At 45.6% G+C, this 16,087-nt stretch overlaps 1 protein-coding gene across 2 annotated transcripts; it reads left to right on the forward strand.

The window, feature by feature from the left end:
* The first annotated feature begins 8,731 nt into the window (after nt 1–8,731).
* LOC126982441 (glutamate receptor ionotropic, kainate 2-like) lies at nt 8,732–15,581 on the forward strand. 2 transcript variants are annotated; one of them, XM_050834486.1, is made up of 5 exons: nt 8,732–9,019; nt 13,044–13,274; nt 13,718–13,896; nt 14,218–14,365; nt 14,719–15,581. In XM_050834486.1, the coding sequence occupies exons 2-5, from the start codon at nt 13,080–13,082 to the stop codon at nt 14,848–14,850; spliced, it is 654 nt and encodes a 217-aa protein (XP_050690443.1). In that variant the 5' UTR covers nt 8,732–9,019; nt 13,044–13,079; the 3' UTR covers nt 14,851–15,581. The 2 variants fall into 2 exon arrangements, with proteins under 2 accessions (XP_050690443.1, XP_050690442.1); XM_050834485.1 differs by lacking the exon at nt 8,732–9,019 and adding an exon at nt 10,494–10,748.
* The last annotated feature ends 506 nt before the right edge of the window (nt 15,582–16,087 follow it).

The following is a 16,087-nucleotide window of genomic DNA, read 5'->3' on the forward strand; positions in this document are numbered from 1 at the left end:
TAACCTTATTAGCAGTCTTTGGTGCGTAAAGTAAGCCCGTATTCCCAAACATTCGAGGCTTACATACTCACATTTGATAAGGCTGTCGTAGAGGTTATGATTATTGCCATGGGTAGTTTTACGAGCCTAGTGATAGCTTAACAAGGCTTCTACACCGTGACTGGGGAAAACACTCACGAGAACCAGACTGATCTCCTTTGTGAACTTTGGAAATATTTGTTTGTGAGAGTCGAAAGCGTAGGAAAAAACGGGGCCTCATACACTCACACTTCCTCCCTGCCCCTCTCTCCCTCTCATTTTTCCCCTTTCCTCCATTAATATCCCCAAGCCATTACTCCCTCCTCCCTCCTTTCCTCCACATATCTATATCTCCCTTGCCTTCCTTATTCCCTCATCCCCTTACTCCCCCCTCCCTCCTTGCCTCCACATACCTATATCTTCCTTGCCTCCCTTATTTCCTCATCCCCTTACTCCCTCCTCCCTCCTTTCCTCCGTATATCTATATCTCCCTTGCCTTCCTATTTCCTCATCCCCTTACTCCCTCCTCCCTCCTTTCCTCTGTATATCTATATCTCCCTTGCCTTCCTTATTTCCTCATCCCCTTACTCCCCCCTCCCTCCTTTCCTCCACATATCTATATCTCCCTTGCCTTCCTTATTTCCTCATCCCCTTACTCCCCCCTCCCTCCTTTCCTCCGTATATCTATATCTCCCTTGCCTTCCTTATTTCCTCATCTCTACATTGTCTCGTCTCCCTCATGCCCTACAAATCTTTCTTCCCTTCTCATTGGGAAAACTTATAAGAGTGTATTTGTTGATTTCCTGGACTGACGAAGTACACGCGTAATCTCTTATCTATTTTAACCCTGAATTAGTCCGTTGTGTAAATACCTACTTTATTTACAGCAAGAGAAACAGCTCAAAGGGAAAAAAAATGTGCATGATTACGTTGAAATGTGATGAAAAAAAATGCATGTAAATCGCACACGTTAGGACATTGTAGTATTTATATAAAACAGAGGAAGACAAGAGTATTTCAGAGAGTCAATTGTTGTTGTTGTTGTTGGTGGTGGTGGTAGTATGTGTGTGTGTGTGTGTGTGTGTGTGTGTGTGTGTGTGTGTGTGTGTCTTGCAGGTGGCAATATACGACCTTTCCCGCAGGTGGATATGATTCCTCAGGTGTTCTTCCTTTTTTTCACTGACCCCCCCAAGAAGAAAGAAAACGGAGGTGCGCATGCAAGGAGGCGGATGCAAGATAAAAGATGCTGGGAGGGAGGAGTTGAGAAGTGGGGGAGATGGGATGCTGGAGGAGGTGGGAAGGGGGAAGAAGGGAAGCTGGAGGGAGTGGAGAGATGAACGAAGGGGGAGGAAGAGGGAAGATACTGAAATGAGAGAGAAAAGGAGAGAGAGAATGGGGGAAAGAGATGCTTGTGGGAGAGGAAGCAGGAGGGACAAGAAGAGGAGGAGGAGGAGAGATGGGAGGTATTGAAAGAAGAGAGATGGAGAGAGAGAAGGGGGGAGAGAGATGCTTGTGAGAGAGAGGAGATGGAGGAGGAGGAGGTAGAGGAGGAGGAGGAGGAGGAGGAGGAGGCAAGAGGTTACTACTTAAATGGCGAGGAATCAGTTTCGGGCGACTCTTCTACGGCATTACCACGGTGAGAGAGAGAGAGAGAGAGAGAGAGAGAGAGAGAGAGAGGGGTAGATGGATTCTGACATGGGTGCCTTATTCGCGAAGTCCGCCCCGCCTCTCTCTCCATATACTTCCGCACGCCCACACCCACACACCACACCAGCCCGAATCACAAACACGAGCGCTCGACAGGATCCTTCTCGCGGCATCGTATATGGCTGTCAGGATTTCCATATCAGCGGCGCGCCATCCCAGCCCACGCCGAGCAGGAGGTGGAGGAAGGGTGGGATGGAGGAGGAATGGTTGGCTGCCTCTTCGCATTCTGCCTGAAGCGTCGGAAGTCTTCTAAAAGGACGCTGAAAACCAGTTGATTAAGCCTAGCTGATATATGTTTCCTGTAGTAACGGTTGGGCTTTGTGTCGATCAAGGCGTCCATAGATTCCTTGGTGGGGATTGTGTATACTAGGGAAGAGAAATGTTGGTGAACGTAAAATATAACGCCGTCAAAAAGTGTACTGATTGTGGGCACCCTGAGAGCCATTCGATTAAGCCTGTCAATATTACATTTCGTACGTAATCAATTAGACTTCGAGTGTGAGGCTTCGTGTTGATAGTATTATGAAAAAAAAGTAAAGTAAATGTAAGTGAAAGAACATTGGCGTTTATTTTTTTCTTGATGCGACTCAGTCTAGGATTTCCCTCATGTGCACCGCCAGAGTGTACAGTCTGTCACGCCACATCCAGCCGCAATTTATTAGCCTGCTGGAAGTGATTGTCAGCAAGTAAAGTCTTGCACCCCAGTCTTGGTCGTGTTGCGCAAGTTGCAGGACTTTGACATAATATGATAGAGCAAAACAAATAGCACGGTTAGACTTACTTCCATATAAAATAATATACTTTATTGGATCATGTTTATAATTTTATAATGATATACCTAAGGGCAAGTTACCTGCACTTCCACATACGAGTGCGAACTGTAAGTCATAGTGAAGCGTTCTGTAAAAGTTTTTCACTTTTTGACACAGGAGTGTAAACATAATTTCGAAAATACTTTTTTACATTAACAAACTTTATATATTTTCTTAAACATAGACTCTTTGTTCTTTTTACTCTCATCAGGTATGAAATATTACTCACGTGTGCACATATATGCTTCACATTGGTACACTCTCACACCATACTACGAATCCTCAGTTCCAGCAGAAAGAAAACAACGATGCGGTGCATAACACGGGTGGTGACGCCCTTCCTGGTGGCGGTGATGGTGGCGGCGCAGGACAGCGGCGGGGCGGCGTGGCCAGCGAGCGTCGTGGGGCAGGTTGTGCGCCGCTACCTGTCCTCGTGCCGCCTGGCCCTGGTGGCGGTTGGCGAGGCCCTGGCCGACCCCTCGTTCACACAGCTTGTCAGGTGCTGCACAGGCGGGGCTGGGCTTATGCTTGGCGTTTATTAACATGTCAGAAAGCAAGAGCAGCATGAAGAGAGGGCTATCTACAGACTTTTATTTTTTTTATTTTTTTATTTTTACGCAAGACTACTTAACACCCTTCTGTTGCACAACTTGGTAATACAAGAGTATATATCTTCGCTCTCTCGTTTCTTTTACTGGTGAGCAAATTTCTATATAGTGTCTTTCCTTCCTCCAATGACTTAAACGCTCTCAGGAAGTGAGTATCAAGACACACCTCAAATTAAATTAGGTCATTTATCTTTAGCAACCTCTGTCCTACTTTACGAGAGCAGCGTGTTACGTGCATTTCTTTTTAAACGTTTTCTAAGGCCCAAGCGTGTCTTATTCACCGTTAAGATAGCGATAGAGTAGTGCATAGAGAGGCGTCAGGGTGGCAATACATTTGCTTATTGCCACAATCTTTATATCTTTCCTCATTACGTGTGGTTATTCATATTCCACAGACAGGAGCAGCCCAATCCTAAGCTTCACACGTATTTTGCTGATTTGTATTCCCCAGAGCGGTGAGTGAGGCGTCCCCCGGCGTGGTGGTGGTGGGGGCTGCCCGCGCCCTCGCCACCCGCGGGACAGCCACAGTCTCCCTCCCGCGGCAGACAATGGCTAGCGACGCCAAGTTTCCGTGTCGCGCCTACATCGTGCACCTGACGGCCCGAGACAATTCATCCCTTGAGTAAGTGGAGCATGGACTGCATTCACCTCCCCCCCTCTTTGTTTTTTGGTTTGTTGGATGGTTTACACCTTAAATTAGGAGATTTTGTTAGATTTTTTTTTCATTTATGTATATGTACAATAACACTACACAAAATTTCCCTTTCTCCGCAAAATCCCTTCAATATGACATTCAAACGACCGGGAAAGGGGAAAAACATCTAGTGAGTCACAACAGGAGTGGCGGTGAGGCGGCTCGGCGCTGCACGCGACGCAGCCTTCCTCGCCTGTTACACGAACACTTGAGTCTCGCCATTAACGCCGCCTCGATAACTGGAGCAGAAACGAGACAAAGGTTATCAGTTATCACAATGACCACACACACACACACACACACACACACACACACACGTCTCATGGCAGCTTCACACCCTCGTCCTCAACAACTAACGTCACAACACACCCCTTGACAGCTTCCTGGAGGTGGCGGGGCTCGAAGTGGCACCGGAGACTCGTGTTGTGGGCTATGGAGACCCAACACTAGCCCGGGACCTTCTGGACAACACTGCCCTCCGCAACACAGCCCACGCCCTGTACCTCGCCGCCCCTCCCACAGCAGGGACGGGGAAGGACAAGGATATGATGGAGGAGGAGGAGGAAGAGCCCGTGACGGTCATCTCCCGCTGCCACTTCTGCGACCACGGCCACCCGAAGAATGTTATCCTTGACTACTGGCACCCCGACACAGGTTTTGAGGAGGAGGCAAATTTATTTCCAGGTATGAGTACTTAAGAAATAATTACCTTTTTTTAATTCATGTTTTGTATAACCTTATATTTCAAAAGACCTAGACTACTAAAGCCTTCATTGTATATATATCCTTCTGATCATATGAGATGAGGCCACGCGCAGCTATAGCGTATGCTCCCATTATAGACAGAGATATATGAGTATGCGTGGACGAATAGCAGTTACAGCGAAGGTCTGGCCATAGTGAAACAATAGAGCAGCAACTTTAGTGTTAATATAAACACCATATCACCTCTGCATCACCTCCACCACCGCGTCTCAGTTTATCCCCGTAAGGCTGCATGCGACAAGTATCCATATAGTCGTGCATTTCAGGAGAACTAGAGCACGAAAAAGAAACCCTCAAGCGCGCATATTTTCCCCGTCAGATCAATTCGAGGACTGCCGCGGCCACACGTTCAAGGTGGTGTCGATGGATTGGTTCCCGTTCCTCTCCTTCACACGCGACTCGCAGCGCCCAGGCACCACCGTCACGCCGCAAGACTCCATCGACGTTCGCATGCTGAGCGCCGTCGCCAGCACCTTGAACTTCACGTGAGCTGCGGCGGCGGTGTGGCAGCGGGGAAGGGGGGGGGGGGGGTGCTTGCTGTGGCCGCCGGTATGGTGATAAGAGGGACGAATGCTTGCTGTGGTGAGGGTGGTGGTCACGCTCTTATTCTACGTGTGTGTGTGTGTGTGTGTGTGTGTGTGTGTGTGTGTCGCTACTGTACTCATTCGCCCCGGGCATCCTCTTAATTCCGAGAGTTGAAGGACCTCTGGTAGCTGAAGAACGGAGGAAGGGTGGAGGCGAAGGCTGTCGTTCATTATGGCTGAATCACTATATATAAAAAAAAAAGCATTGAAGCGTAATAGAAGGGTCCCTGGGTTCGTCATTTTTATGCATCAGTTATAGAGCGGTGCCTAAGGTTCTCTAAATACGCCACGTTTACTTATCAACCTGCCTCTTCATTTTATTATTTTTTTCATTGAGAAGTTGAAGAGTTACGACACAAGAAGAAAGCACCGTGTTCTGAATGCTCTCCACCTCTCATCACGGGGTTCAAAGCGATAAAAGAAAGAGAAATACATCTTAACAGAAAGAGATAAATAATAACAATAACAAATACCATCTAGCTGCAAGTCGTACCAGGGTGATCCCAATCTTTACCAGCTGACGTCTAGAAATTTAACGTCGAAGTTCGTGGCCGCGGGATGGTGGGCGCAGTGGAGTGTTTGAAGCATGCAGGACACAGGTGAGGCGTATCGCAGGAATCTCAGACGCTTCGGCTATCACAGCAACTATTCCCAAGGACCACAAAAGAGATTGGTCGGGTTTTCAAGAACGTTTTCCACATTCCCGCTGCAGAAACTTGTCAAATTATCATGAGGCTCGTAAAACAACCCTTCCATCACGTTATTCATGTACTTATTTACCCAACATCCTTCCCTCCTTCCTCTTTGCGATCCTTTCTCTTTCTTTCCTTCCTTTTTTCCCTCCTTCCTTCCTTCCTTTCGTACTTACTTACTTCTTTCCTTGAGTGACATGTTTGAGAATATGGACCTCACTCTCTACCTTCCTCAAGACTTCATGTGCGTATATAACAACATTCCTGGCTACATCGCTGAGTGGTTCGAACCCATGTAGGAAGTAACAGTGGAGAAGCGTATCCGAGAAATCTCACTCCCTACCTTCCTCGAGTCTCCTTGAGCGTACAAAAGATTCTTGGTTGACTCGCTGGTGACTTAAGTAGCTCTTGTCCATGGATGCTGCATGTCGGTTCGAGCCCAGCGTGTACCTGACATATTAACCCTCGCGGCGACTCCGAAACAGCGTTGCCAAATTATCGTACTCATCGCATTGCATTTTCGTAGTTTCTGACCAATAACGAATGCAAAAACAAACAAACAAACATCAATAAATAGGAGTTTTAACGCTAACTTCAATTTTCTGTCGTTATTTGTGTAGGTACGAGAGTTTGAGGCTTAAAAGTGATAAAGACGATGTGGTGAATACGATAATCTGGCAACGCTGCTCCGAAACCAACGCGCACAACTACCTTGACGCTCTTTCTTGTGTACTTTTGCGTGTACTTCCCCGTTCGGCTAATTGAAGCGCTGCGTAGATAGCCCGAACTTTAGCATACTTGTCAAGGAAATGAAAACAGCCGCCACGAGATAATTGCAGCCTTTCAGAATAAATCATAAACTTAAAATAAAAAATAAAAGTCGAAGAGTAGATAGGATAGCTGCGTAGAAAGGCCGAAAATTAGCATGTACTTGTCAAGGAAATTTTAAAGCCGCTACGATATCTTTGCAACCTTTCAGGAAAAATCATAAACTTAAAAAAAAAGACTCCACAACATTATATCAATTTAACAGAAAGTGCTGCGTAGATAGGGCGAACATTAGCATACTTGTCAAGGAAATTATAAGAATCGCCATAAAATCTTTGCAGCCTCTCAGAATGAATTACAAACTTAAAAAAACGCGTCCACAACATTATATCCATTTCACAAGATGGAAGCGTTTTGTAGATAAGTCGAATATTATCGTACTTGTCAAAAAAATAAAGATCGGCATTGTCAAACGCTTGCACCCCTAACGTCAACTATTTCCAAAGGTCTATAAGGAGATCAATCGGGTTCGAGAGTGTTATTTTTTAGGTTCATGGTACAGAAGAAAGGTCAAACTACCAGGAGGCTCATAAAACCACCCCTGGAAATGCCCAAAACTCTTACTACTAAAGGCAGGTCAAATACATGTGTGCTTGGACGCCGAAATGTCTAAGAATATCATGACAGCGTTCCATCTATATCATCAAGCTGGTTAGAAGCTGTGAATGCTGTGCGGTGTAGATATTTAGCTTCACACAAATCTTGTTCTTGATCTCACACTGTCTGGGTTTGAGTCCCGGGAATGGAAAATTGTTTTTAAAGGTTTGGCAGAATCAATTCCTCATGGGCTTCGAAGAGCTAAACCGCCTTATTGAACTGTATATACCCTTTCTTGGACGCCGAGAGGTTTAAGAATATGACCCTAAGAGCTGCTACGATATATTTGCAACCACTCCTAATATATATCAGGAACTTCAAAAGAAAAGAAGACTCCACAATATAACATTCCGTCCGTGCTGGTAGCTAATTATGATGTCCCGGGGCGGTCAAGGGTAGAATGTAAACTAAAGTAACAACAGACAAAATATCATGTTGCAGGAACGTGTGCTGATAAGAGATGAGTGTGTGTGTGTGTGTGTGTGTGTGTGTACGTATACGGTTGGGTGCTTTGGCGAGGAGGGAGGAGAGAAGGAATTTAGGAAAGAGCGAAGAGAGAAAGGACGGAAGGAAAGAAGGAAGGAAGGAAGGAGGGGAGGGAAAGGGAGGTAAAAGGAAGGAAGGAATGAAGGAAGGAAAAAAAGGAATGAAGGAAGGAAGAAAAGGAAGGAAGGAAGAAAGAAAGGAAGGAAGGAAGGCAGAAGGAAGGAAAGAAAGAAGGGAAGAGATAAAAAGGGAGTGAGAATGGAAAGAGGAAAGAAAAAGTGAAGAAGGAAAAAAAGAAAAAGGATGCAAAGAGTGACTAAAGAAGGACGAGAAGAGGAAGGAGAAAGCTAAGATGAAAGGATGGAAAAAAAACAGCGAAGAAGGAGGGAAGGAAGAATGGAAAAAGAAAACAAAAACAAAAAAGGTATGGAGATAGGAGGAAAGAAAAAAAGAAAAATAGGGAGGGAGGGAGGACGGAGGAAAGGATGATGAATGAATAAATGATTAAATAAATTATGTAATGGATGGATTGGATTACGTTCACGGGTCCTCTAGAGAAGGTATGCATGTGTGACGCTAATGGAAAATCTCTCTCTCTCTCTCTCTCTCTCTCTCTCTCTCTCTCTCTCTCTCTCTCTCTCTCTCTCTCTTCTTATTTTCCCGTTTATTTGCATCATTTACAGTTTTATAGCTTCTTTACATTCACTTTAATCCCTTATCGTATCCCCTCCCTCCTCTTCCTCTCTTCTTCCCTTCTCTTCCTCTTCCTCTCTTCCTTCTTCTCATTCCTCCTCTTCCTTCTTCCCCTTATTCCATCCTTCTCTTCTCCTCCCCTCTTCTTCCCTTCTTCCTCTCCTCCTTTACGCTTGAGTGACCTAACCACACAGAGAGACGGGATGAGGCACCACACACACACACACACACACACACACACCTGCTGCTATCCTGACCCGCCTGTCGCCCTTGGTCTCGGTCTGGGTCGGCAGGTACGTGATGCGTGTGCCTGAGGACGACCAGTGGGGGGTGCGGCAGGAGAGCGGCGTCTGGTCAGGCACCGTGGGGACCCTGCAGCGCCACCTCGCGGACTTCTCGATGCTCCTCAACTGGTCCTCGCTCCGCCTCACCGTCATTGACTTCTCCCGCATTTACGCCGCCGAGCCTCTGGTCATCGTGTCCACCCAGCCACGCCCTCTGCCCCACTACCTCGCCCTCGTCGCCCCCTTTACAGGTTAGACACGATTCCATTCGATTTTGCGTCCGCTGCCCAGGCCACCTCCTTTAACCCGGTAGCAGCGACGGGCCAAATTTGTGGCTTTATCATGTACCAGCGACGGGCCAAATTTTTGTCATGATATAAACCCCCCAAAATAGATGCTGCATAAACTGATGACAAATGCGTTGATATATATTATGAAATGGTTTGCGTGGGTGATGATTTTTTTTTTTTTTCTCGCTTAGAGGGGCTTTAAGAAACATGATCCCTGGTTAAGCTACTTATACTAGACTAATTCAGTTCACTTCCATATAAATTTACTTGGAAACGTATCATGGGGGGTGTAGAAAAGAAGTAAAAGGTGCCTAATGCGGAACGGTGGAACAGATGAAACGATGAGGTGGTTTGGAAGTTAGATCAAAGATATATGTGAGCAAGTTCGTAAAGAGGATATAGGAAAGTAAAATACACCGGCGTAGAGTGGCTGAGAGGTGACCCGACATAATATTAAATAATGTGGTTACATGCACATGTTAGGGATATAAGTGAATGTGTTGATGTTACAAAAAAATACATAAGTTCAAGAAATTAAAAAAGTTAAAAGATGAAGGTACAGGAACGAAGGTGCAGATTACTATAAAAAAAAATGCAAGAGAGGGAGGTAGGAATGTAGCTGCTGATATAACAAGATAAAAGAAAATATAAAGACCGAAGTGAACAACCAAGCAGCGACTCTCCCGCCGTGAGTATTTCTGTTGACGAGTTCTTGGACGTCTCATAAGGGGTATCGAAGCATATCTCAGCCTCCCTCATACACTGGAATACCAAGTGACCGAGTCTGTCCGCGTCGATGTGACCTCGGCGATAATAACAACATCAACATCTCCTTACTAACCAGTGGGTGTACGTATACTAACGACTGCACCTAATGGGATGAGTGACGAAGCTAACAACGTGTAACTAACTAACTTGTGATTAATTAGGAAGTATATTGTGGAACGCTTATATCGAGACTGGAAAGCAGAGGCACAAAACGGACACAATGGAAACTTTTTGAGTCTACAGCAGTGCTATTATATAACTGATTATCTCTCTCTCTCTCTCTCTCTCTCTCTCTCTCTCTCTCTCTCTCTCTCTCTCTCTCTCTCTCTCTCGAAAAATAACTTTCTCTTCACTTACATCAATTACATTTCTTTTCATCTCAACAAGAAAGAGAAAGTGTAATCCCAGGGAATTCATGTCAGTTGTGTGATGTGTTAGTTAATTTGAAGCCATGCATGTTAGCCTAGCATCCATTCCTTCCCCATGCAGTTAAATTTATTTCTCATACGTCCACATAACACACAAAGCTTCAAAGTAATACAGGATACAACTGACATCAATCTTCTGCCACCCGAAAATGACCTCTCTTTTGCCACCAATCTCTGTTTTCTTTATAGGAGAAGTGATTAGCGTTTTTTTTTACTTTTGTTTTTGACCTTGAGCTACTTCCTATACACTAAAAATAGAGAAAAAAAAAGTGACAATGACGCTCTGTATGCCAGGTGAGGTTTGGTATCTCCTGCTGGGCGTGAGTGTGGGGGGCGGGGCGGTGCACTGGGGCATGCAGTGGGCACGGGGACGCCTCTTCCATGGGGCGGGAGTGGACCGGACGGGGAAGAGCTGCGGGGCTGCCCTACTCTACACCAGCGGCCTCCTCCTTCAGAACCCGCCCTTCAGACTCCCCAAGAACCTCACTGGACAGGTAAGGTTCTCAGACGATTTCAGTTTCTCGTGACGGCAACGTGTAAATTCTTGTGTTGATGGCAGGGTCTGTCCCCAAATCCGTAAGCAACATTCATATTAGTGTTCAAATCTTAGGAGAAAAAGATATTCATGAAAATTTTGTTGAGGTTTGAAAATGAACGTTGAGTAAGTTCCTGTATTGCTGGAAGAGTTTGTTGGTGGCTAAGTCACTAACCACTGGTCTCTGAATATAATATTTTGAGATCAGTGACAGAAAACAATGAGCACTCGATTCAGGAAAAGAAAAAAAATTACTAAGAAAATTTAAGTTAGGGAACGGAAAGAAAACTACGATCAAGGTAAAGATTAAAAAAAAACATTCATCTCGACAACAGCTCCTTTTTAAGCCTCAGTTCACTTTCCCACGCCAGCTATTTCTGATGCGAGTACTGATTGAAATGGTAGGGTATGCGTACTAACTGGCGACCACACCTTCCTCGTATCATTCCGTCCTGGTAGCGGCGGCGGCGGGTCGGGGCCTGGGGGTCATTGCCGCGCGGGAGCCAGCCAGCCAGCGGTGCCGTTATCTGGGCTGCCCGGGCATGAATGGTGATCGCCGGAGCTGGTTTGGGGCGGATGGATGATGGAGATTGATACTGTTGCTGCGTTTTTCATAACAAAGTCTGGGCAGAAGAAATGAGAAAAATCGTAATACAGAAATAGTGTGACAAGAACGTATGGAAATTAGTGCGCAGAGAGCGTGATCCTGCTATTTGGACCGCTAAGTGACCCTTTTCTTAGGTCAGTATTCTAAGACGCTTCCGGCTCTCACATCAACAGTTTCCAAAGGCCCAATAGGACATTAATCTGGTTCTTAAGATTTTTTCACGTTTATGGAACAGCAGGTTTGTCATGCTACCACTAACGTCATAAGCTATCCGAGGAAACGCCTGTGACTACTGTTATACCGTCAATTGTGTGTTTGGGCGACGAAATGTTTAACCCGGTAGCAGCGAAGGGCCAAATTTGTGGCTTTATCGTGTACCAGCGAAGGGCCAAATTTGTGGCTTTATCGTGTACCAGCGAAGGGCCAAATTTGTGGCTTTATCGTGTACCAGCGAAGGGCCAAATTTGTGGCTTTATCGTGTACCAGCGAAGGGCCAAATTTGTGGCTTTATCGTGTACCAGCGAAGGGCCAAATTTGTGGCTTTATCGTGTACCAGCGAAGGGCCAAATTTGTGGCTTTATCGTGTACCAGCGAAGGGCCAAATTTGTGGCTTTATCGTGTACCAGCGAAGGGCCAAATTTGTGGCTTTACCGTGTACCAGCAACTGCCCAAATTCTTGCCATGATATAAACCCCCCGAAAAGATGATGCATAAACTGATCACAAATGCGTTGGTATGTATTATGAAATGGTTGGCGTGAGTGGTGATTTTTTCCTCATTAATTCGCTGAGGGGCCTTTAAGAAACATGATCCCCGCAGCTGCCGGGTTAAGAATATTGTTTGCGTGCATTTAAGGGGCTTGTCAGTCTCAGGAATCTCCTTTCACCAAACGGAGTAAAGAGTTAAAAAAGAGTAAAGTAACAATTTCAGTGTAATGAATCAAGAGTAAAACAGTGAAGAGCTACCCAGATCAAATGTTGCATACCGATTGCAAATGTAGGAATTAACGCATGAAATATAATACACTGAAGAAGTCCCGGTTTATGTAACGAGGATGTAAATGGACAGGCTCCTAATGAGGCTGAATGAAAGGCAAAGAGAGGGTCGCGTGGATGGCATCGTGCACCAGACGGATGATGAACTGCTTCCTCGTGGCGTCCTTCATGTGTATCAGGAGGAACACACTGACTCACTAATGACCTTCCCCGGCGTAATTGGGGCTACCTGAGCGGAGCAAAACACGGTAATGAGGGGTCAAGGGAGCCATCAATAGCCGTGTGCGTGTGTTGCATTGTGTTGAACTTAAGAACATGACGTAAGAGAATAGGAACTTGAAATAACGTAAGTGAATAAGAAGGTGAGGAGTCTGCAAGAAGCTACAGCCAGAAGCCTAACATTACTTTTCTTCCCTAGTCACCGCATGGCTGTCGACCTGCCTATCTATCTACCCATCTCTGTATCTGTCCATGTATCTATCCATATCTGTATATTTGCCTATCTAACTATCAATTTACTATCTCTATCCATCTAGTCTTTTATCTATCTACCTATCAATCTATCTATCTATCTCTATCTATCCCTCCTTATCCATTTAATCATCTCTCTATCCAACAAACCATCTCTCTCTCTATCTGTCTCTCCGTGCAGGTGCTGGCGGGTTGGTGGCTGGTGTTCGGGTTCCTGATGGCCTCCATGTACCGCTCGTCGCTCATAGCTCACCTCTCCGTGCCGGCACTCAGCGCGCCCGTGGACACCTTCGCGCAGTTGGTGGGCCGCGCCGGCTGGACGTGGGGGCTCGAGCCAACCTACGGCGCGGAGTGGGAGTGGTTCAGGAGCAGCGTCTCGCCCACCGTCAGGAAGGTCTTTGAGGGAATAGAGGTTGGTGGTAGGGGTGGTGTTGTTGTTGGTGGTGTTGGTGTTGGTGTTGTTGGTGGTGATAGTGTTGGTTGTGTTGTTGTTACTGTTGTTGTTGTTGTTGTTGGTCAGGATTCAACCGTTAAATGCAACGTCACCTTCCTATTAGTTCCTTTTTTTTTTCTTCCCTTTTTCCCTCGTGGTGTTTCCCTCTTCTTCTTTATTCTTCCTCTAACTGTTATTCTCCCATGATCTCACGCATTCATATTCTTATATATAACGTATTTTCTATGTTCTTTCTCTCTCCTCTTGTTTCTCTAATATTTTGTGACGTCCCTTCTCGTGGTGTCGCAGAGTTTGTAGTTTTTAATTCATTTTTTTGTTCTGTCAAATAGCATATTCTCTTCACTTATTTTTCCTCTCTCTCTCTCTCTCTTCATATACCTGTGCCTTCATCGAGTCTGCAGGTGCTGGAGACGGAGAAACACCTGCGGCGCGTCATGGAGGGCCGCCACGCCCTGCTCACCTGGAAGTTCTACATTCAGTCTCTCGTCGCCTCCCGCTTCACCGACGCCAGCGGGTACTCGCCCCTCTACATCGGCCGCTCCCAGCACTACGTCAGCACCGGCTACGGCTGGGGCTTCAGGTCGGGGCGCGAGGAACAATACGTGATACCTCCTCCTTCAAAGAGTCTAACTCTTAACTCATAGGAAAAACAGTAGAGGGAAAGGGGTTTAAAAGTTGTCAATGAAAGGTATTAAGTATTAGTAATTTGGACGACATAGGGATGAGCTAATTAAAGGAATGAATCAAGATGTTGGTTAAGTCATTTGTATTAGTTATTTGGACGATATAGGGATGAAGTAGAGTACTAAATCTTGTGCAAAAGGCCGCGGGAGGAATTAAGGCAAAGTCAGAAGAGCAGTTAGCATGAAACTGAAATAATTATATCTTTTTCGTTCATCAGGAAGGGCGCTCCGTTCCTCCGTAGCATAGACGCCGCCAAACAACGGCTGCTGGAGGCGGGGCTCGTCAACTACTGGCTCAACGACCTCATCGAAGCCTCGGCGCAGAAGGCCAGGACGGAGCGGAAGGCGGAGGGGAGGCAGATGAAGGTGGGTCGAGGGGGGGAAGGGGGGAAGGGGGAGGGTTTGCAATGGCACCTCAAAGAGTAAATTAACTTCCCCTTTTATTTACTCATTTTGTCTACATAGGGACGACATTGACACCTCTGAGACTAAAATTAATGAACCTCACCCTCTTTTTTTCTATTAATTATATAAGGTGCGTGTAAGAGACTTCGATTTTTGTTTGTTTTTAAGCGTGTAGGAGCCAGTCTTGGATGTTAGTCCCGTATTTTCGGACGCTTCAGCCATCCATCCACCCATTTGTGTATCCCTATACCCATATGTCCATTTTTTTCTCTCTCTGTCTATCTATCTATCTATCTATCTATCCATTTCTGCAGGCGAGGGCGGTGGAGGAGTCCGGGCGCGTGGTGCTGGGCTTAGGGCACCTCCAGATGGCGCTCTACCTCCTCCTGCTGGGCTGCGGGGTCGCCTGCGTCACCCTGATGGGGGAGGCTGCCTGGCGCCGCTGAGGATGATACCACCACCCAGCTTACCATTGTACAGTCGGGAATATAAGGGTCGTATTTGAAGACATTTCCTCGTCCAAGAACACCTATTTGACAAGACTTTCGTAGTTGTGGGCATTTCCAGGAGTAGTTTTTGACCCTGGTGGTAGTGTGACCCTTCTTCTGTACCATGAACCTGAAGAAACACTCATAAGAATCTGACTGACCCCTTCTTTGACCTCTAGAAATTGGTGATGTGAGAAGCGAATTTGTCTTGTAATACCGACCTAAATATCAACCACCTTTAGGTTGACTGAATAGAATTTGAGCGAAATCCGTAGACATGGATCGGCATTGTCAGACGCTTCCACCTCTCACATCAACTCTTTCCAAAGGCCAAAAAAGGGATTAGCCGTGTTTTCATGAGTGTTTTTTAGTTTCATGGTACAGAAGAAGAGTCAGACTACCACCAGGGTCATTAAACTATCACTGGAAATGTCCAAAATCCCTACGAAAGCCTTGTATTCAATTACGTGGTTAGGTCAATTCTGTTGGTTAGGTGGGCAGCAATGGGTTGACTCTAGCCATAGGTCGACCCGTGGGTGTTCGATACTTTTTTTGCCGACCGTACAGCCTTGCAATACCCTCACGTCTTCTGGGATTTCCTACAACGTGGGAAAATTATCATGGTTTGCAGACTTCATTATGCGCATTATTCATAGAGCTTGTAAACATGACTAAGCTGTGGACAATAAAGTAACCTACAATGTCTGGATGACGATATTTTTTTTTTTCCTTATTTTCATGTTGGTTGTTTCTCTTGTAGTTATTCATACCTGCACTATTTCAGTATACTACCCGTACGTTTCTTGTGGCCATTACAGCGATGAAGAAGTGAATTAATAATGTTCAGTAGGCTAGCTATAGACCTTCACTCGCCATCATATAGTAGGCTATCTGTTGGGTTTATTACAACACTTTACGGTAGGATCACAGTATATAATTTTATGGATGGGCGATTCTTTGTCATACTTTCTCTTTCATATTAGTATAAGTATGTATATGTTGTTCATTTATTTATTTATTATTTATTTTATATCGGGAACGGTGGGGGAGGGGGGGCACTCTATCCACTTACTGCTTCAAGATTGTCGCACTCAACTTCTTATGTTTGCCGATTTCCGATCCCAAAACTGTATCCTCCACCCCAATAACTGGCTTTTTATATATTTTTCGTTAAAATGGTTAATTATTGGTGTTT

This window comes from Eriocheir sinensis, chromosome 51 (assembly GCF_024679095.1).
Source record: "Eriocheir sinensis breed Jianghai 21 chromosome 51, ASM2467909v1, whole genome shotgun sequence".
Lineage (NCBI taxonomy): Eukaryota > Metazoa > Arthropoda > Malacostraca > Decapoda > Varunidae > Eriocheir > Eriocheir sinensis.